A 23221-nucleotide genomic window follows, 5' to 3' on the forward strand; every position below is an offset into this window, starting at 1 on the left:
TGTGCATTTATAAACTCTTAGGCCCGGTTTCACTCAGGTTAGTCCCAGACTAAAATGAATGTGTGACCTGTCTTAAGAGTTATTAAAGTTTTTATCTTAGTTGTATTAATATTTAAATTAGCCTTTATTTCATTTTAGTCAAAAGTGTTAGCAATTTTGTTTTATGCTTTTTTCATCTTATAATATATTGGTTTATTTTTAATGTTGCTATATACGTTTATTTAACTTTTATTTTAGTTTAATTTAAGGTTTTTTAATTTAATTATTTCACTGCTTTAAACTAACTTCAGTTTATTTTTGACGCAACATTCATTTTGTTTCGAAACATTTGTTTTTTTTAAACACTTTCCTGTCGCAGTGGTAAGAGCATTGCGTTTTCAACGCAAGGTCGGGGGTTCGATCCCTGGAGATTGCACAAACAAATGTGTAGGATAAAAGCGTCTGCCAAATGCATAAATGTAAATGTTGTAGGTCAATATTTGATTTCAATGAACAGGAACGTTTTCAAAGTTTTAATTTTAGTGAACTAAAATGACGTTGGTCTTTACTGTATATAACTTGCATAGTAAGTTCCATTGATTTGTCTCAAGATGCAAACCAGTAATGTATTTTTCTAAGGCATTTTTTATAAAATGGACATAAATATCTTAATTCAACTAAGGCATAGTCCTGTTAAACCGTGTCCGTGAAACCGGGCTTTAGTGTTTTATTTATAACATGCAAATATCGCAGTGCAAAGTTTGGCGAATTCATATGGGAGAAAATAAAATAATAAAAAATCAAATTAAGAAGAAAATAATTAACGATAATCCCATTGAGCAAGAACTAAATTTCACACATCCATACCGCTTAATTATTAGCAAGACTGTCACTTTAAAAGCCGTTGCTGGCAGCACGTGCACGCGTTTTAGACGCGACCGCGGCGCCTTCCTCAGGTAAATGTTTTTCTTCGTTTTTAAAATGTCTTTCTTAGTACAAATATACACCAATGCATTTTTTTTAATGCGGCGAACCAAAGGAAACACAGTGGACTACGAAATAGAGGCAATACTCTGGCTTTTACATGTTCTGATAACTAAATGATGAATGATAGCTAACGCTAGCTACAGCAACTCTGTCAACACACAATTACTGAGATGAAGGAAACTTGTCAGATTTCTTAACTTGATGAAAGATGAAGTGCTCCCAATTTAAAACGACTCTGTTAGTGTACTGAGAGAAATGTCAACAGCCTGTAAAAGGAAATCACATTAGTTCAATTTGTAAATAACTAAACAGCGTCCAATCTTCTTCATACGTGACAGTTAATTGTCATATAGTTTTAATGTAACTTTGCTCAACATTCTTTATAAAGATATTTGACAAAAAAACTCACAAATACACACAGAAACGCACACTTAACACCTCACACCTCTTAAGTCAAACTTTCCACCCACAATGGACTCTGGGTCAGTCTGCCACTGTAATATGCAAACAAAATCACAATAATTGCACTTAAGTCTGCCTCTTAAAATTTTCTTCTTGGCATGTTTCTGTGGAAACTTCAGAGTGGGAGAAAGCAGTCAGAAATGTTCGTGGAGTCCTTGGACGGAGTTGAAATGGATCCATGTGACTGCTGTTGAGGTGGAACGGTACGCTTCAGGAATGGATTCCCCATATTGGACGCAGTGGAGCTGGACAGAGATGGCTCAGATACAGAGATGTGGGTGTGGACTTCCTAGCAATGAGGGATCATGGGACTGACCGAGGTTATTGGGTTACACACACCCTCACATTAACATGAACTCATGTGATTATTCTCAATTTTAAAATAAATTGTCGTCACTTTCATAATTCACAAGGTTGTTCAATTGAGCTGACATGGGCAGTTCAGTCTTACAAAGTTTTTCCACCTTTCACACACGTGTTACTAAATGGTGTTGTACTATAGACTTTTGTTTTTTATATAGCTGGTTTTAAATATACCAAATTTAATGGGGTGATGGAACGGTGTGTCATGCCCTCGGACTTCTTTACAATGTTAAACGTGCTGTCTGCTCATTTCCTAACATGGTCAAGTTGTCAAAAACGAGTTGTGTGTACGACGTAGTATTTCTGTGCTCGATACACTCCCCCAGCGATCGTACAGATTTCTGAAAGTTTTTTCGAACATATAAAACTGTTTCGTAACAATTTTTCTTAGTCGCTTATCTGACAATTCTCCCGGAAAAGCACACTGCACGCCCATGCGTCAGAGAAGGAGCATGCGCAGACGTCACTTTCACTTGTGTGCAGGAGAAAGAGAGCATGTTCGCGAGGCTTAGGTGTTTGTTTGTATAACGCTGGATTTGGAGATCGTTTGAAACTGATATATGGAGCCGTCCCAGCACTAAAAGATGGAGGACATGAACCGCATGCAGTGAGTGAAACTGATGTCTGTGTTTTGTTGGCAATGTGTGCGCACATGCTTTAGTTCAGCCTACCACTCCCCCCCCCCGCAGGCGCCTATGCTTTCGGAAATAATAGTGCAGCTGTATCTATCTTATATAAATGTGATCAAACTAAATACTCTTTGAAGATACGAAGTATGCAATACTACTCTATAGGTACTCAAGATTAATTTGAGATTGGCAGAAACCCCGTGTGTGTTACGGATGCTTTAACAAAAATCTTTTTGTATTTTTAAACATTTAAAAAAAGAATTATTGTTTTTATCATTCATAAAAGTGTTTTGATCAGATTTAGTTTAGTCAGGAAAATTGCACACATGCACACGTACCTCAGACTACATTTGATTTCTTACCAGGTAACTAATCTCATTTGACCTTAAATGTCCTCACAAATCACTTTTCACATGTTTCTTCATATTTTGTGAAATCATTTTCAAACATTTGCACATCGCAAGTAATGCCAAACCTATACACACAAACATACTGAGCAATGATGTATATTATGTTCCTTGGACAGTGTGCAGTTTAAATAAGGTAAGACCTACACACGCTCCAAATGTGTCGGTCCACTCCTTTCTTTCCTGTACTGACTCTTAAGAAAATACTCCACCTCATTTCCTAACCTGTAACACTGACTCGGCTCTGAAGTGCACTTCAAACAAACCTCGCCGAAGCGTGAGCCAAACTTTCAAGCTCCCTGGTGAATGTTTGCTTTCATTTTATAAAACTGTATTTTTAATCCTGATCATGCTAAACTCCCTTTCTTGCTTGTTAATTTCAAAACAATCTCTGTCGTTGAGTCCTTTACAGCTTTCTCACCTCAGCTGCCATTCACAGTTCAGTAATCCTTTGAAATCCTGCTGGATTTCTGTAATTAACTGAAATGGAATTCGTTAAAGCTGATTTTAAATGATACTTAGAATTCTCCCATCATGATTAAATATATAAAGAAAACTATGTTCGACAACTATAAGTAAGCCTTTTGTAATGCTATCAAAACATGTAAAAATCCCATACAGATTGATACAACAATTGGCTCAACCAATGTTAAGAGGCATAAGATGGAAGTAACGATCATATTCTTTCTATATAGTGACATATATAGAAGTAAAACAGCTTCTGAAATGAGAGAAAATGTAGGGCTTGATTTTCCGGCTTTACCAACAAAATGGTTGCAGATTTAAAAGCGAGTTTGAAGTCAGTCGTGGAAGATTATTCCCCACTGGACTCCCCATCGGCACCCTCCCATGAAGAAATCACGCATTTGCGCCGTTCTTCATGACAGGAAGTGATGAGAAGTCATTTCAAAGGGGGTCAACCACACATCATTTTAATGAAGTAAAGTGCACAGATAAGTCAATATTCCATAAAAAAACCTGTTTTTTCAATTTGCCATCTTTCAATTTATAATAGAGATTCGAACTAGCTAATTCAAATGAGGTTAAATTCAGCTCCGATGAATTAGAAATGACTCGTACCATAGGAAAAAAGACCAACAAATCAAAAAGAGAACGATAAAGAGTCACAAGTCCAGTTTATTTTGACGAAACGGTCCAGAAACCCAACAGGTTGAGTGAAAGCAGACAAAGCAAAGCTACAGGTTTGACCCGGAGCAGTGAAACATAGAGGGACATTTGAAGGTTAACTAGACCATGACAACAAGGACACATGGAGATTGTGGATCTGGAGAGGGAATGACAGCGAAAGAGGTAGATAGAGGGAGAGAATATGAGGTCTAAGATACAGACTCCTGTACAGAGACTGCCATTAAGTAGAATATTAGTGGAAGAGAGCAGGAGAACGAGTAGGTGTGTTAGTGTGCGTGTGGTAAGGCGGGGAGCTCCATGCTGCAGAGCGGGAGAGGCTGTAGGGGTTCCTCTGAGGAATTGACGTGTGTTTTGGCAGCGTTTTTGGTTTGGGGGGACGATAACTGTGTGTGTTCATACGCAAGTGTGTATCTAGCAGGTCTGTTGATGGAGAGACGAATCTAAAGCAAAAGTACACACACCTCCCCCATTTCAGGTCTGCTATAGGAATCCCTCCGAAGTGACGCTGTGTGTGGGAATTTAATGTTTATTTAGAGTGGCCTCCCCTCCTCTGCAACACTGTGGTGCTGACGCCATCTTCGATCTCTGGAGACACCGACGTTAAGACTCAACAAAAACACTCACATAACCAGCCTCCCACAAACACATGCAGGCACACATACGCACAACAGAGAAGCAAAACAGCTGTCTTGAACATCACACATGTTAGACAAAGAGGTCTCTCCATAAATCATCCAAGCACACATAGAAACAAGTTCAAAAGACAAGCCATACGCAATAGAATTGAGGTCCTTCTCGGTGCATGTATACGCTCGCATAGACAAACGTGTGGATGGAGACGCGCACCCGCACAATAAATAACCAAATGCAAACAAAAGAAAATCTTAAGGGCGATTATGAAGCAGTTTAGTGACTCGTGTTAATGATATAGGCAGAGAAACACTATCGTCTCTGACGTTCCATATCTGAATGCTACTTGGCTTCTGTTGCCTGTCTGTTCATGTGTAGTGCGTTTTGACTGGCCATTTCAATGGCAGAAGATCCCGCCCACCCCCAACCCTCCATTTCCGTCAATCCATTCCCTTCCAAAATGTCCAGCCTCTTTATGGGAGCCAATGCGCTGTGTAGCTGTGCCCAGTTCAGTTTAGTTCGTTTTAAAGATCCCAAAAGGCCACAGCAGGATCCCCCAGCACAGTTGTGATTCTGAAGTCTCTACCAGCTGCTGCTGCTGTGACAGCTACAGACTGGGTCGTTGACGGGTGGTGTCGTAGGAGCGCACGACCTGGGACTGAGAAACCACGCCATGCTCCTCCTGTGAGAACGCATATCCATCTGTGGGAAGAAAGATGGACGTATTGGATGTTGGTGCCCTTTCATCCTCATGTCATCATTTACTCATCCTCATGTCATTCAAGTATGACTTTCTTCACAAAAGAAGATTTTCTTTCATATATGTTGGTAACCATACCAACTGTCCCCCATTGACTTTGTAAGGTGACATTTCTTAAAATATCGAGGGGTATACAGGTTTTGAATGACATGGGGGTCAACAAATGATGACAGAATGTTTGTTTTAGGGGTGAACATTCCCTGTAACTAACAAGACTCAAACAACCAGCTAGGAAATTATGCCATGGCTGTGATAATCCACCCGCAAGACCATCAGTACCAGCATGAACTAGCATGAAACTTCATATTCCTTTAGATGCACAGATGTTAGTTTAAAAGGGTTTGCGAATCTAGCACTTACGTGACACGGTCTGTTGCACAGAGTTTGAGCGTCCCACGCTGGAGGGCGTTTTCCTGAAGACCCGTGTGAGCAGGTGGGCACGCTCGTTCAGACTAGACAGATAAAGACATACGGATTATCTCACCTGTTTTAGCACTGTTACTTACTCGTATGCTGTAGAAGAGACAAACACGGCTGACACACTAGAGGTCAAATCACATGCTTAGATATCTTGACTAATATATTGCACCCGATTTCTACGACACACAACACTGCTGCAGGGCTGTTCTGGCAGACAGTAGATATACTAAATGATGTTCAGTCGAGTGGAACGCACATTTACACACATGCTAACAAAATTCGAAGAAACCGCTTCCCAAACCGCTCCTAAACAACATTAAATGTAGTCTGTGATCCAAAAATATCACATCAAATATTTCAACAGCACTAAATCCTCAACCATCCCATCCTTTAAATAAAAAGCAATACAAAGAGTATTTAACAGCTCACTATACTTAAATAAATGTACCCAATAAAGAATTCACAGTATTAAATTTGGCATTTTGGGTCTAGTTTTGAAAACTGGGAATCATGCAAGCTTGACCCCAGCTCCGATAAACGGCTCCTATGATGTCTCCCTGTAAATCAGATAAAAGGAACCCCCTCATCCATAAAAGAGACAGTGATTCAAAAACCAGTCATTCTGGAGCATTGCCAAAGTTCTCAAGGTTACAGCTAAAACTCCACTGCGCTACACTCTTATATTTGGTTAATACGTGGCATTCATTTGGCTGTACTTTAAGTACTTTAAAAAATTCAGTTACGTATATGAGATATGGCAGGACGTCGGCCAACGACAACTATGTCTGCAGAACAGATGACCGTTGGATGATGAATGGATAAATAAAGAAATAAAGGAATAGAATGATGCATGCGCTCAATGTTATTGAAGAGTCTCTCTGCGAAGCCGTGAACAATCCTCGAAATATAATCTGTGGTGCGGGACAGTTGTTTTAATTAATGGCAACAACTAATGGTATAGGTTTGTCCTGGACAGGAGGAAAACACATCGCCTCTGTCCGGAGTTCTCCTGAAGGTTGATTCTTCCCAACCTAACAATACTGAATTCACATTGATGCTTAATCGTTCATCACATTTTTTTACACTTTTACATTTTTACAGCTGGATATTTACCGAAACAAATGAGGTTAGTGCTCTGCTCTTGGGAAATAAAGGGGTAAACCCAAACAGGGCTTACAGCCAATATCCATCTGATTAGAAGTCCATTCTGTCAACTCCCTTGCCATAAATTAGTGGCCTAAAGACCACAAAACGCTCCAAGGTATTACAAAAACTGCATGAGGCTACACGCACCTCTGCCAAGTTCCTGTCTCATATAGGGCCTTACACCAAACTCAATATGCGATGTAATATCCCGCAATATCTCTGGGCTAAAACCATTAGGACTAATTCCACGCAATCACTCCATGCAGTCAACCTCAAATCCACAAACACAGTATGAAAACAAACACATGCGCAGGGAAATCTCAACTAGTTTTCAAGGAAACTACGCACACCCAGTCCTCATAGCTACGCAAACCTGACCAGCTCATGGCCGCCTGACATCGCAATCATGAGAGTAGAAGGAGAAATAGGAAAAGGTAAGTCAAAAGAGATGATGGTGAATGAATGGAAGGTTCCAGGGAAGGAGGCAGGGGAACACAGATCACTCCACATCCCTAAGAGGGTCACATTCAGGCAGACTGGTTCTACCTGCGTGCATGCCTGCATCTGACTCTACAGCCAGTCTATGAATCCTCGGCTTTGGGCCTGTGGGCGGTCAGGCAGGGGTTAGAGAAAAAAAATGCTGTCTCATTCTCGAACACACATCCACAAACATGCTGGTATAAACAAATGATCAACTACATTTTGCCAAATAAAGGTAAAACGTGAGTTAAAACAAATGATGCATTTAGATAAAGAAAGACCAATCTGCAAATCTATCCAAATAATTGTCACTATTTATATTTTTATTTGATAATAAATGTAATACATTTGGTTTCTTTATGAATGCTAAATAATATTAATCAATAAAGAAACAACTTTTTTGCATTTCATGGATAAAATCTAGCATAAAGATGTGTAATTTGTGGCTAATCTGCAGTCCTGATGTTTGCATTTTTATAAATGAGCGATTTAAGTTTGTAGTATTAATGTAGAAAACAATGGGTTTCACCATTATTTGTTTTATGTCACAGCGCATTTACGAACATACCTGCGGCCACTGGCGTCTCTGAGGACGGCTGCTCCTGGGTCCACGGCTCGAGCCTCTAGTTCCTGCACTTCCTCCAGGAGAGTCTTCTTCACTGTGCGTCTTCCCCTGCACACACGCAAAGCAAGACGGTGAAATACGATCAGCTTGTTTATGTGACTGGCTGATATACAATACAAATCACAATACATCTGCTCTGTAAATCCACTGACGTATGTGTTGTTACTTACGCGTTCCACACTACATCCTTGAGCAAACATGCTGTTGGCACCAGTATCAGGCCCAGCCAGAAGGTCCAGCACTGCATCACTCTACCAGCCTAAAAGAACCGTGAACACATTATCACTTTAAATAAACACTTCGCAAACTTTGAAACGATCAATGAAACCCGGATATATCTCCTAACAGCAGCTGTCATGTGACTCGAGTCACCTTTGACCTTAGCTAGATGGAGAGGGTGAATATATATATATATATATATATATATATATATTGGCACTCCATCCAGGGTGTATCCTGCCTTGATGCCCGATGAATCCTGAGATAGGCGCAGGCTCCCCGTGACCCGAGGTAGTTCGGAGAAGCGGTAGAAAATGGATGGATGGATGGATGGATATATATATATATATATAATCTAACGTCTATTGATCAGTCATGTGCCCCAATTACAAGTGACTCTAATGCCACCACATAATAAGTCACTTCTTATTATTACGCTAGACCTCTCGCTGAGTCTGTTTTTAAACATTGTAAGTTTCTCAATGGCTGATGCTGATGCTTTTGTTTACAGTACCTCTAAATAATTATTTAAACGCTTATAAAGCCATAAGGCATTTATTTTAAGTACAAACTTTTCAGCGATAATAGATAGTTTTAAAAATATGAGAAACTTTATGGAACATGTTCAAAGTTAATGTGATAAACCGAGCTTGTGGCTTGTTGACTTTTGAGAACTTGTGGGAGAAAGACTTGAGGAGAAATGACTAGTTTGTTAGAATTGTTTTTCCTGGAAAAACTTCTGTTAGTCTCACAGACTGAAGCAACTTCACGGTGTGCATTCAACTGATCCCACCGAGAGGAGATGGTTAGGAATCATCCACAGCTGATATCCCCAGTGGAACCCGCTAGACTCCGAAAACCATTAAGAGGCGTCCCCCTTGCGACAGCTGCACATACACCCCCAGACCACCAACCCTCCCAAATTCTCAGACAAGCAAAAATACACACATTAATATACAGCAATGGAAAAACATGCTCGTAGGCTCGTTCCCAGTTCGGTCAACATGGAAAATTGGAGAGATTAGAAAATGAATGGATGGACAAAGAGGAGTCAGGCAAGCCTACGCTGCAGGGAAAAGAGTGAGGGACGTCCTATCCTTCTTTCTCTCTGAGAGCAGCTGCGGTGATACTTGAGCACATTCCTGATTTCTGACACAAATCGAATTAATGGGCCGGAGGGTTCAGAGAGCTCCATCCCACCCCCGACTGCTCAACACTCCCAGAGCACACACTTGCACGTTAGCTTAGTGAAGGTCAGTTCAAAAGGATATTGGCTCCGATCAAAGATATCTTGTTTTAGACACTTTCTAAATCATGTTTGTGTGTCGTTTGCTATGCCAAAATGCATTCTCGATAAGCTCAGAAAATATCATTCTTTTAAATATAATAATAATTGTATAGAAAGTGTAATACTATAAAAAAAGACCATATCCTATGTGATTATAGGAATGATACGCTTGATTCATACACATTTACCAAACTTACCACAATGCATTCTGGGATTGCCTCTTGTTTAGTTTAAGTTTAGTTTATTTTTGCACAAGGTAAAGTAATACAGTATAAATATATTTTTTAGTTTTTATAAAATAAAAAACAGAAAGTACAACAATACAGTGCTGGGAGAGGCAAAAAAAAACTCCACCTAAGTAAACAAAATTAAGATATTATTAAGAATTAAGCCTATTTACACAATATAATTATATCAAAACCCACAAACAATATAGACGAGAAAACAAAAAAACACCCAGAATGTACGAAACAAAAAAATATTTTACAAAACATACATAAATAGCCTTTTAAACATTTTGCTCACTTCATACCAAACCCCCAAAACAATATGTTCCCAAAATAAAAAAAATTCTATATGCCGAGATCTTTGTTTATATCCCTGTGGGAACAGGGAAACAACTTTTGTAGATTATTCTTCCCTAAAACACACAAACAGATGTCTTTACTGTTGCACAAACCAGCCCACCCGCTTAAGTCAACACTTCCGGGCTAGGCCATAAAACCTTGGGGCCCGGCTGACTCTGTGGCAGGTGTAGGGAGCCTACAAAATGGGACCATAAATCTGACACGGATCACCCAGAGAGCTATTGGTCCAGGCGCCGAACCGGCCGCCAGTCAGATGCAATAGTTGTGTGAGAAGGCATGAGAACGAGCAGGTGTGTGCGTGTCTCTGGACTCACCTGGCCCATCATATCCGGTGCTATAGGGATGGTTGGCCAGATAGCGGAATAAACGGTGAAAAACAGCATCCAGAGCACCATGCTGCCCCATACAGCCAGATGAGAAAACTGTAACAAGAAACAACTCGGTCATGGTCAGTTTCCAAAATGGTTACAGAGAACATTAGTATATGAAAAGTCAATGTTATAGTAAAAATGAATAATCGCACTAAAAAGCTTTGTAACCTTCACCACCCGTGAAGAATTACAAATAGTGTAATCAAGAGAAAAGGGAAGCTCGACTAACATAGATATCTATATATTTATTAATAAGTATATATGTTGCAATACAAACTTGAAATAATTTAAAATATACTATATTATTAATGGCTACAAGTCAACATCTTTTAATATCATACCATCACTTTCTCATGCTTCAAGGGAGCCTCAAACTTTGTAATATTTGGTACTGTATATAGCTTAGAAATTTAGTTAAGATAGTTTAATTATTTCACTATAAAGAATTCATTTAAAACTCCCATTGAGAAAATGAATGGAAAAAATACTTCCACATCCAAGAAAAACTGGACATTGGTGTTGGACTTCAGTGGCACACTGTATATAGACTTCTCAAACACATCTCTGTTTCTGTAATAGAAACCGTGTGAATTCCAAGGGGTCTCTCCTTCATCCTGGGGGCTGGAGTGCGGACAGCTGAACGGACGGGTGTGTCGACGTGCCCTCAACACACACCACAGCTGGTAAGAAATGTCCTGACACAGCACCAGTATCTACTCTCCATCTATCTAAAGCAATGGCAATTCCCGCATATACTGTATATAACCTTTCTATAGAATCCGTCACGTTCAAAACATCACAAGAAAACGTAATAATTTTCCATAAATTTTATTTTCTATCACTTCTAGATATAACAAATTTCTTGCATTATTTGATTATTAAATTTGACGCATTAGACAGGGCTTTCATAAGTGCTGCCCAAGTGGTTCATTGCTTTGAGTTCAGACGACAGGCTGTGTAGGGTGTGTGTGGTGTTTGTGTTGGAGGATGGTGACTAACTTACCCTTGTCCAAGCTGTAGTCTCCATGCCGGCTTTTAGACATACAGTTACCACTACATACTGTTATAGGAAGAGAGAGAGAGAGCGAGAGGGGTCATAAATAACAGTAATGATATGCACTCATCATCCTGGTAAAACGTTCTGTACAGTTTCACACACTTGAGCACACAAAACCAGATGAGGGCTTTCACAAAGGCATAGACTTACATTAGCCTCTAGCTTTAAAACACACATTCACCCCTTAATGTAATCACTCGCACACATACACACTTAAAAGCCTGTAAGGGAACAGAAATGAAATCCCAGCAAAGACTTCACTCCCTATGGGACTCATTCATTAGTTCTTTAATGGATGGAGTCTGGCATCACTGCTAAAAACTGAAACATACTTTATTTAATAGTCTGGGATATAAACACACGCACAGCCTTATTCATATAATGGAACAAAGTCCAAAAACACACAGTTCTTAGATTTCTGATCTGTTCCCTTTTTTGGCCAATGGGATGAGATACTTGACGTTGGACATTTAAGGTACAGCCTGAAACAAACTTTACCGTAACTGTAACGCCAGAATAAACTATTAACAATTTGAAGGACTATTATTTCAGAGTTTCTGAAGAATACATGATGGGTGCTTTCCCATGATCTTGTTGGTTTCCAGGAGGTTGCTCACTGGCCCAAGTCAAAAGAGCCCACCGTGAAGTTTCTATGATATTCGGGTCCCTAGATGTGTCTTGAACCTCTCGTTCATTATAATTCAACGTTTGTGACAGTTTTATTGTCCATCAGGCGAGAATCAAGTACGTCTCGCCCTGTCTTGGAATAGTAACATCATGCCTCATCAAGCCACATGTTTTGAGATATCACTCATGTCTGTAGCTCAAACGGTGTGGGACAAGATGAACACCAAGTTTAATACTTGGTGTTTGGAGTTTGTTTAAAACCTCAACCTCAAGTTTGACTAATAGCAACAGCTAACAGCTTTAGCAACCATCACTAATTAGACAAATCACGACCTTAAACAAAAGACTGCACTTTAATCATTTCTTCTCTTTTGAAAACGAAAAAGCCAGCAAAAGAGAAGAGACGTTAACAAGTTTACTCCGTAAACACTGGCAGCTAGCAAACGGAATAAAAACACTAGCAAGGAAATGATGTGTGACCTCTAATTGGCAGGAAACGCCAATGCCGTGATTGGTCGAGGACTTACCGTGTAGACAATGTTCCCCACAAACAGGTAGTCGACACTGTTGCCGTTGTCAAAAGGAGTGTCTAAAGAAACAAAAAGGTTGACGACAGATACCCAGCCATCTACACATTGACACTTGAGTGCTCTCTGTGTGTGCTTGAGTGTTTGTGATAGTTACCGTGCTCCAAAGCTTTGAGTGGAAACCAAAAGAGAATAATGGAGTGAATGAGTGCATTTATACAGTGACCCCAAAAGACCTAGAAAAAGAGAAATAGCGAATGAATGAGTGAAAAGAGAGAAAGCAGGGAATGAGAGAGTCGGTTAAAACCGTCTAATGCCAAGATACACACGGCCCACACAAACAGTTTCTTTTCAATTGCACAGCTAGTTCAGTGTCCCCTAGATCACCCCTAAAACACACAAACTTAAACACCCATCCTCTGCTTGTAATGAATGACTTTCTTATTCTGGCCTCATGAATCTCATTATTATCTCTATGGTTACTGATTTAATATTGGACATCATGTGATGATCCAACAAGAACAAATATTACTTGGCTTTACAGCAAAACAAAAAAAACATCAAATGACTGAAAATGATAGACTTATATTTATTAGTGTAAAAATGATTGACAAGGACATGCAATTTAATTTTACAAGATTTGGTGTTTGGTTTTTAAATAAGTATTTGTCATGCTCTGAAAAGCCAATACATCACACAAACCATGTTTATTCTCGATAAAATTGAACACATACTTATTGTCGCAAATGTTATCTTTTTGTTTTGTTTGTGCTTTTTGTATAGTCTTTAAATAAGCATGCATGTCTATTATTGAATAAGTGCACCTTTGTGTTGAAACCCTCTGCGTTTTGTGTGATACGGTAAAGCTGAGGGAATCGCAGCATGTTCTGTTGACTGCACGGCCGGTCAAATATTCCCAGTGTGAACGGTGGCAATGCCGTAAAGATCTAAAACACACAAAAACACAATTACTGTGAACATGTCATAAAAGTACTGCAGGCTTTATCTTGTACATCCAAAATCTAATGATTTGCTAATCTGCCTTTTTTGTTGCTTTGCTTTATATAAGTGTTTGTTAAACAAATAGATGTACATTTTAAAGACAGCTGACAGCTTAAGTGAGCATCTTCTTAACCAGAACAAATGATTTTGCTTTTGATTCTAATAGATTCGGTTACAGTGGAAGCAAAGCTTCAGTTGGGATAAAATACATATTACAAACAACAGTCCATTTTTATTAAAAAAGTTTTAATGATATATATTGAGTTCAATATTAATTATTGTATTAATATTTCAACTTTAATATTCATTTATCTGCCTTATGGATGAATTCATTCACTTACTCAGTTTGCCAAAATGCATTCTGGGATTGCCTTTGTGAAGTATACAGCAGCGGTCACGTTAACATGAAAATTCTCCGTCATTGCAATAAGAGCAATTTGTAACTCCCCGTTTTGTCATTTCCCTTCATTAAAGCGTGATCGTAGGCTACTACCACTGCCCTGAACACGAGCGCGAAGGGAAGTGTGTTTCCCATTCATTAACTTACTCACAATGCCTGGTCCGTTTTGGGAAACGTGCGCGCGGTCAGCACAGACCCGCGGTGCAGATGCATCTATCACAGACTCCCGCGTGCACACATACACACAAAGGTGCACAGTGGTGTGGTGTCTACAGACTTTTTTCCTTCAGAAAGCAATGAGCATCTTTTTGTATAAACCTTAACTTCCAGTGAGTGGAAAAAAATGTCTCTCTTGGCGTCTTCTCTGTTCAGGCAAAAGCGGCACATTCATGACCAAACCCCAGCTTACTTGTAAATGAGTACAAAACACTGTTTACAAGCACCTGTCATTGTTACGGACTAGACATATAAACATTCGTCTGTAATTATTATTTTATGTCTGAAAACAGAAACATTGATGGCAGCATGATGTCACGAACATGCTAATTACCACGTAACGCCACCTTGCATCACAGTGACAGGTAATAGTAGATTATGACGGATTTTTGACGAGCCCGTCCATAAAAAAGTCAAGCACAACCTCTCGTATACAGTATGTAGTGCTGCTGCTGTGGAACTTCGCTAAAATGATGAAGCTTTCAAAAAGCCTTAGTGTCACAGACAAGTCTATTATATAATAAAATGCTATCAGACAAAGAGAAAAGAACTTATGACGAGAATGATGTTTAAAATCAAGAAAGAGTTAGAAATGCTCACCACATTGTACAGTCCAATGCACCAGCGTTCAAAAAGGATCTGTCCGGAGAAACCGTTTACAAATGCAAACCAAAGCTGTGGACAAGAAAGATAAATGTGGTTAAAATACGAACAATGGAACTTGTGCACATCAAATCCCAAGACAGAGGTCAAACACACACGCTGGTAAACACTTGCTTGTCCATCCACCGCAATGTCACAGTCTGTGAACTTTGACCTTTAAATCTCCTCTTTGCTGGAAGCTAATCCCAAGTAAGACCCCAAAACCCCCCGGCACACAGACAGATGTGCACGACAATTCCAAACATTCCAAAAATATACAGACGTCTAAACAATAGTTCACAAGTACACTTTACTCCGATCTTTACATAATACACAAATTCATGAACACATACTGTATATGCTCCAAGTGGTGGGGGGGGTCATGTGTCTACACCTGCTGCCATTTTAAGGGGTGGGGGTGGCACAGCTGACAAATGCTCCGGTGGACAGATCGGTGACCCTGTCACTAAAGCTCACACCCTACCCAGAACACACACCTCTAGGATGACAGTGTATCTGGTATGCATTTTTGAACTGGATTGTCCCAGCTACTATAGATAGGGGTCGCGGCTCTTTGTCTGTTCTCTCGAGTGTATGTGTGTGATGAAAAGCAGGCACTGAAGGGGGCATCTCATTTATCACTGTCAAACACTTCCACAAACAGCTGCAAGCGGTCTACTTAATGTACGCAAGTCTGTGTCTGTGTGAAAGAAACGCAAGCAGAAACGTGAAGAATTTGTGCCATGTTCATGTCAGTGAACGAGAGATGTGTGAGAGAGAGTATGAACGTGTCCTACTTATGACTATTAACTGAACTTATATCATGTTCAACACATGCCAAAAAGCAAAATTAGGTGGTTTAAATATTTCTAATATGTTTCAGTTTTCTGATATTATTTTAGATTTTTCCTATTTATATGTTGCTTTTATCAGAAATTTGTGTTTCATTCATTGAGTTTGTGTATGAGAAAGTAAAAATAGGGAAATAAATTCTCGGTAATACCGGGTTTTTCCTGGCTCAAAATGAGGTGGAGGTGGTGCCATCCTGATCTTGTACAGCCCACCGTACCTTTAATTGACTGAGTTTGACATTTTTAAAGTTCTAATAAAATTAGATGTAAAAGACAATTATTAATTTGTATAAAACATTACTTTTATTCAACCAAACCGAAATGTTTCTTTAATCAAATAAAGTTTTTTTTATCATTTTCAAAGCTCATTCAGAAAACTTTCATTCTCTGTGGTTCACTTTGAATGATTAAATGATCTCTTATATTCGCTAATGAATGTAAAGTTCAATAGTTTAAGTGAATCGGTTCAAATGAGTCATTCGTGTGCGAGTCGTTCTGAACGCGATGTGCGTTCATACTGGCAAACTCGCTGTGTACAGTATACGCTGATTCCACGATCCAACTGTACAACTAAAGACATTACAATGATGTATGTCATGTTAATTTAAGACAATTAAGAAATTAAATGTACTTTGATGCAAAACAAACACCCGTGAAAGATAGGCTGGCTCTTGTTCTGCAACTCTTTTTAGCGCCTCAGTGTGCTGATAACGAAACAACAAACTTTTAACTCTTTCACCGCCATTGACGAGTTATCTCGTCAATAAAAAAAAAACCAATCAGTGGTTGTTCTGTTGTAGACCAGGTGGCGCTATTACACACCTTTGGGAAACAGTACAGAATCCTAGAACGTATATGTTTTAGCGGTTTTTAATGATTTGAGTGTAATCTGGGCGAAATCTGCCCTCATATATTCTTTACAGAAAATGTACTGCGAGCCATTAAAGTTGGGTGAAAATGTTAAAAAACGCTGGTGTAGGCTGTCAATGTTTTTTTTAAAAGGCTGGCGGCGAATGAGTTAAGGTATTCGACATCGTCTGTTCCCCTTCACTTCCATTTTAAGGAAGACGACAACACAAATATCCTTCCTAACATCTCTTTTGGCACTACATGGAAGTAAGAAAGTGGTACGGGCTTGGATACTACATGAGGGTAGAGTAAATAATGACCTTATTTTCATTTTTGTGTGAACCGTTCCTTTTAAAGTCTCACACACTTGGCGGCAAATCAGGTACACACCTCTATGATGTACAGAACCACGTTCTTATAGAAACAGTACAGGATACATTTGGTAACGCGGTTGTAACTCCAGGCCCCGTGAACCAATAACAGCTTCTCCAGGTAGGAAAACTAAAAGAGAGAGATAAAGAAAAGAAGGTTGAGAGGAGAATTAGTTTGCCGCAGGAACACATGTGAACCATTACAGCAGAAGCAGCTACCCGGATACAAGAACGCTGTGGGCAGAAGCCTGCTGTGTGCTTTGTGTTGTGGTAGTCTAATTATGTTTTTAAAGATGAAATGTGTGTGTGTGTGTGAGCCACAGAATAATGAAGTACATCAGCTGGTTTGTGTGTATCAGACCTGAGCTATAGAGTAGTCCGATGAGTTGGTAGCTTGCATGCCCTCGTTCCCACTGATGCCCACGCCAACATGTGCCGTCTGAATCATGCCCACATCGTTGGCTCCATCTCCTATAGCCAGCGTGATGGCCTTCACGTGCTTCTTAACCATGTCCACTATCTCTGACTTCTGTAGTGGAGACACCCTGAAATCACAACATGGGATGTGTCACTTATTTAGTGTATGCTGTATATCAGGAGGCCATCTGACTTGTTGATCTCTGAGTGACAGGGAGCAGAGTTGAATTATATTGCCTGAAAAGAGGAATGTTTGGAAAGTCCGGGAGTCTGTGTTCTCTCGCTCAAAGATCACGCTGATATTGTTCATGAGCGTAACGCATGTTTACAACCCATAATGCAACTGGGCGACCACAATAATTCAGCACGTAAACACTTGTTTTTTTTTAAGGCTGTTTAAGTGAAGTATACCGAATATACTTGCAAAGCAAACTTATTCATTGGCCAACACTTGGGTAATGAAACATTTCTCAAGGTACCATTTATAGCATTAACAGTAAGAAACAATTGTGTGTTCACTAATTTAATAAAGTAAATTAATGACAAAGAGGGTGAACACGACGTGTTGAGAAAACCTTTCAGGTTAAAAAAACATTGTATGCATTGCGATTTTCCACTGAGAAAATCTGGTTTTGGATAAATTTGATGAGAAATGTTGAATTAATAGTTAATTAAAACTTTTGTTGCACTTTACAATAAGGTGTTATTTGTTAAGATCAGTTAATGCCTTAGTTAACATGGAGTATGTTAATATAGTTTGTTAGCATTACTTTGTGTTTATGGCAATATAGTTGTTCCACTGTACATTAACAGATACAACTGAAAAATGTATTGATAATTGCTGAATTGAACATGAACTAACATAAATAAATCTTATTGTAGAATTTCTCATTGTTAGTTTATGTCAGCTGATGAATTAACTAATGTTAACAAATGCAACCTTACTGTAAAGTGTTACCAAATCTTCAGTAATATCCGCTTTTCTTTGCAGATTGAGTTTAGTTTGTGACATTGTTGAGAACTTTTCTGAAACTCTGATAGAGGCAGATTTATTGGTCTTTCTTTCAGGAAATATCTGAGACACAGGAGACCTAAGCAGAAGTTTCCAGCTGTCCATTTAATCTCCTTGATGTCTGGGAAAAATCATTGAGATATTTAACCTGTTATTTTTTGCTTTCACAAGACAACAATCTTGTCCAAGGGATTGTGGAAAAGATGCATAGCTTGAAAATCCACAGAAAATATAAGTTCTTTGACTTTTTCTGATATTTTTAAATACATATTTAAAATTTGGGATCCTTGGTTACTATAACTGTTGAGTAAGTTAGTCTGAAAAAGTAATTAATTACAAGTTACTAATGACATATTCAATAGTGTAATTAGATTACTGTATAAATTACTTTCTCCAAAAAGTATTTAATAACTTATTACTATTGACTTTCTATATCCTACATCAACCTTGATTTAGTTCAGTGATTCAACGATAAACGTGAAACGACTCTTTTAATTAATTTAAATAAATAATATAAAACTACCTAAAGTAGTATTATTAACTGACCAAAGTAAATGTGAGAATTATACATTGAGGCACAGATTTTAAAGTTAGATTTTAAAATTTGATGTCAGTTCCACTAATGCACACAAATATATTAGACAAATTGTATTTCGTTTAATTACATCAGAAGTAATTATAATTAAATTAAAGAAAAAATCTGAGTAATTCCTTACTTTACTTTTTCATGGTAAAAACTTTGTAACTAGTTACACCCAACACTGGTTAATATGAGTCTCTTAACATGAAGAGTTCAGATGGTGTGCGCACTGGGATTACGATGAAATATAATCTACCTAAACTGACCAAACGAACATCTTCCTTTTAAATCAAAGAGCTGTTATAACGAAAAACCATTAAACTCTAAGGAAACCTCTATGACAGGTGGGATATCATTTTTGGTTCCAGGAAAATTAATAAAGGATTCACATTAATTCATTTAACAGACACTTTTTATCCCAAGCTACAACGCATAATGTTCATCCTAGAAAGACAGTAACATAAGAAGCACCGCATTACAAAGTTTCAAATTTGGCCAGAAGAGTTCAATCTAGTACAGAGATGAAAGATCTTCTTAATGGTGCAGGCATGGTATAGTCATAAAAATCAAAACTCTACAGCGAAAAGACAAATCCTCCGCAAACCACTTTCTCTTGTCATCATGTTGATAGATTCCACCCTTTTTCCAGTCTTACTCTATCGCTACACAATCACGGCGAGTGTAGGGGGATTGCTAAAGCAGCAGGCGGATGAAAGGCAGGCTAATGTTCTTCATGGTGGAATTGAGCAGAAAATAAGAAGGTTAAAGTAGCTCTTTAAACAAACAGAGTGTGAACTCAGGAAACCACGCGTGGAGCTTTCTCTCTAACACACACAAACACGCTGAGGAGTTCTGGGACAGTGTGGGGGGTGCTAGAGAGGGAGGAGTGCTTGGTTTAGCAGGTTTGTAGGGCCTTGGAGACCAAAGTCCGGATATGGACTTCATGCAACAGCAAGTCAATTACTCCCCTCTCAGACACGACAGATGGAAACACGCTTTATCGCTGAATCAAAACTGCGTAACGTGCCACTTATATTCAGATTATAAACATTCATAGTACTCAACAATAATGTGTGAATGACTGTATTGTGTACCTCTGTGTGTGTGTGTGTGTATAATGACAGTGAGTCATTAGTTTGACATTTGCACAGAGCGCAGTATATTACATTACCTCTCCACAGCCCCTCTGTTCTGGGAGCCAAGCTTTTATTTTCAACAGTTATTAAGTCACCCAGGGCAAGACACAACCTTTACGTACACACATACAGACACAAGCAGTAAAATCGCTCTTTTTTGAAATAAAGGGGAATTTTTTTGTTTACACATAAACATGTTTGCTGCCTGCCAGGACACCCACAGTAAAGAAAAGCAAGCGGCGAATAGATTAGATTGAGTGCTAATCAAAATGTTAGCTGGAGTCTCCGGCTTCTCTGCTTTTTCTTTTATTCTGAGAAATAATATACCCTTTAAACCAGACGGCAGTAATCTCACATGCCTCAATAATGTTTTTCCTGAACAATCAAAAATCATATTCTTTGAGATGAGCCATAAAGCTTCTTTAATCATTTAATCACCCTCAACTCATTGTATGAATTTCTATCTTTGCAGAAAACAAAAATATTTGGCAGAATGCTGTTAATTAACAGTATCGGCCCCTATTGACTTCCATTGTGTGGACACAAAACCACTGAGACATTAAAATATCTTTGTGTGAAATACAGGGTTTGATCAGCATAATGTTGAATAAATGATGACAGAATTTTTATTGTGGGTAAAAATATCCCTTTAAATATCTTCCACCGTCTGCCACACACAATACTTTTGAAACTCTATACTATGTGTACTGTCGTCCCCAGCCGTCTCATTTGTTTGTATTTTTATGACTCTTTTAGATTTTTGAGAGAAACATCTGAGACAACACTGTTTCCTAAACATAATTTAGATTTTATTCATTATTGTGTTTTTATTAGCTCTGTCAAGCGATTGATCGCATCCAGAACAGAAGTTTGTGTTTACATCATTTATATCGGTGTAGTTTGCAAATTAATTTACTATATAAACATAAAACATAAACATACTTGGCTATGTATTTAGGAAATGTTTAAATGTATTAATTTATATTTACCAATAATTGAAATTCTAAATAAATGTTTAGTAATTGTTATATTTTATATTTTTCTCAAATATATGGATTCATGTGAATGTGTTCATAAATACAAAATGAATATGTACAAACATATATTACGTAAACACAAACTTTTATTCTGGATGCGATTAATCACGATTAATCGTTTGACAGCCCTAGTTTTTATTTATTTATATTTAGTCAGATTGTGTAATATTATTGTGGTTTATTGTGGTCTGTACATCACTATGGTCAGCAAAGGCTGAATTTAAATGTGCTTTGTAAGTAAACGTACTTACTAGATTTGCCCTTAGACCAACCTCTGAGCAATAACAATTGTGTTGCTGGATGTGTGTGATGTTATTCAATTATAAATTATAAACAAGAGAGATGTGCTTCATCATTAAAGTCCCCATGAAATAAAAAGTAAAGTTATTTGGCCATTAGGGTTACATATTGATCTCGGATGGAATTGTTTTGTGGGTCCGCTTGATTTGCGCGGCGTCTCTAACATACAGGGATGCTGCTAGTGAGTTGACCATGTCCACTTATTGACATATTCTGCCTTCACGAAACCATAAGTTACAAATATAGGTGTGTGTATACCTGCAGCAGATGACGGCTTTGCATGACAGAGCGAGGTCGAGAAAGGCCTGCCGAACTTCAAAAGAGAGGGCGTATTTGAGCGTCTGTCCGTCTATGATGAGTGCCAACTCGTTCTCCTTCCTCAGAGAGTCACCCAGCGAGGAACAGTGCGCTGTTAGTGTGGCCCTGGTTGCCTGGATACAAGAAAACAACCCGATTTATAACCACTCATGCTAAAATAAGATATACCAAACTATAGATGTTTATTTATTCAATTTAGTTTCTTCAATTCAATATCTAAATATCTCCCCATCCATTCACGAGAAAACATGTCAGCACACATTTTCCGTACTTTTATTTCACCAACACCAACAAACTTCTCACGCAAGGATCACACACACACACATATCAGGGCAAGACCGTAATGCCAAAGGAAGTTGAAGGGGATGTTTAAAGTGGGACTGTTAGCACAACAATCTCTCTCTCTGACACACACACCTGTTACACATCATCCTGTCACACGAGACACTCTAAGCCCTTACAGGACTCGAAAGCATGAACTGTTGTCCAACAAGAACTTTATATGGGAAGAGAGAGAGAGAGCAAGAGATAGAGGGGGAGAGAGAGAGAGCATGAGAGAAACGAGGAGAGAAACATGACAAAGGACAGGAAAGAAAGAACATTGCTTAATGTCCTTAATATAAAAAATGAACTGTAAAAATAAACATCATTTATCATCTAAAGCATTCAAAATAAATATCTAAAAGTGGCTATTAATATATTAAAAATATATGTATATGTATAACATTAATATTTATGGATAAGGGCAATTCCTGCGTTTTGGACGTGACATTTTGCGTTATGGACGTGACATTTTGCGTTATGGACGTGACATAAAAATGCTCAGAGAATGAATTTGTTACGATTATATTGAACCATTTTTCTGAACCCTTGTTGATAGTCTTAACATCAAAAAATGTCCGTCTATGAAAAAATATATATTAAAAAAAGGAAAATAAACATGGATGTGACAAAAAGGACAAGGTTTTTGGGAGGCGATAAAATTTGTAGAATTTCTGTAAAATAAAATGCACAATCCTGAAGCAATAATACCCAATGAATGGAGAAGTGATGCCTCTTTATAGAACATCAAATAGTTTCTTTATATTCATTTTCATGTGTCCATTTATGAGGAATATGAAGCGTTATGGATGTGACAATCCTGAAAAAGGCTCTTAACTGACTATGATGAATCATGAACTAAAAATAAAACAAATGCTTTACAGATTTGAAGGGAGCTCTCACATGAGTATTTCAAACACCAAATGTTCAAATCTGTGCTGTTACCATGAAAGTGAAAATGGAACAGGTTTGGAACAACCTGAGGGTGAGTAAATGATGACAGATTTTTCATTTTTTGATGGACTGTTTAAGGTCTGTTGTTATTTTAATAAGCGT

The 23221-nt window shown here is 38.4% G+C and overlaps 1 protein-coding gene and 1 long non-coding RNA gene across 14 annotated transcripts in view; one reads left to right on the forward strand and one right to left on the reverse strand.

Moving 5' to 3' along the window:
• The first annotated feature begins 512 nt into the window (after positions 1–512).
• LOC130413431 (uncharacterized) overlaps positions 513–23221 on the forward strand; it is a 58463-nt gene continuing 35754 nt past the window's right edge. The window contains exons 1-4 of the long non-coding RNA XR_008905487.1: positions 513–935; positions 1548–1748; positions 7964–8108; positions 11082–11185. This is a non-coding gene — a long non-coding RNA (uncharacterized LOC130413431). The remainder of the gene's footprint in view (positions 936–1547; positions 1749–7963; positions 8109–11081; positions 11186–23221) is intronic.
• The window catches only part of atp8a2 (ATPase phospholipid transporting 8A2), a 49139-nt gene continuing 29864 nt past the window's right edge, over positions 3947–23221 (reverse strand). For all 13 annotated transcript variants that reach the window (XM_056738640.1, XM_056738639.1, XM_056738647.1 and 10 more), the window contains 13 exons: positions 21785–21957; positions 17406–17589; positions 17064–17174; positions 14932–15006; positions 13538–13660; positions 12871–12949; positions 12714–12775; positions 11506–11562; positions 10446–10553; positions 8208–8296; positions 7981–8085; positions 5727–5818; positions 3947–5308 (listed from right to left, as the gene is read on the reverse strand). In XM_056738640.1, coding sequence (XP_056594618.1) covers positions 5214–5308; positions 5727–5818; positions 7981–8085; positions 8208–8296; positions 10446–10553; positions 11506–11562; positions 12714–12775; positions 12871–12949; positions 13538–13660; positions 14932–15006; positions 17064–17174; positions 17406–17589; positions 21785–21957 — 1353 coding nt within the window. In that variant the 3' untranslated portion in view covers positions 3947–5213. The remainder of the gene's footprint in view (positions 5309–5726; positions 5819–7980; positions 8086–8207; positions 8297–10445; positions 10554–11505; positions 11563–12713; positions 12776–12870; positions 12950–13537; positions 13661–14931; positions 15007–17063; positions 17175–17405; positions 17590–21784; positions 21958–23221) is intronic.

Source organism: Triplophysa dalaica, chromosome 23 (assembly GCF_015846415.1).
Source record: "Triplophysa dalaica isolate WHDGS20190420 chromosome 23, ASM1584641v1, whole genome shotgun sequence".
In the NCBI taxonomy this organism is placed as follows: Eukaryota; Metazoa; Chordata; class Actinopteri; order Cypriniformes; family Nemacheilidae; genus Triplophysa; species Triplophysa dalaica.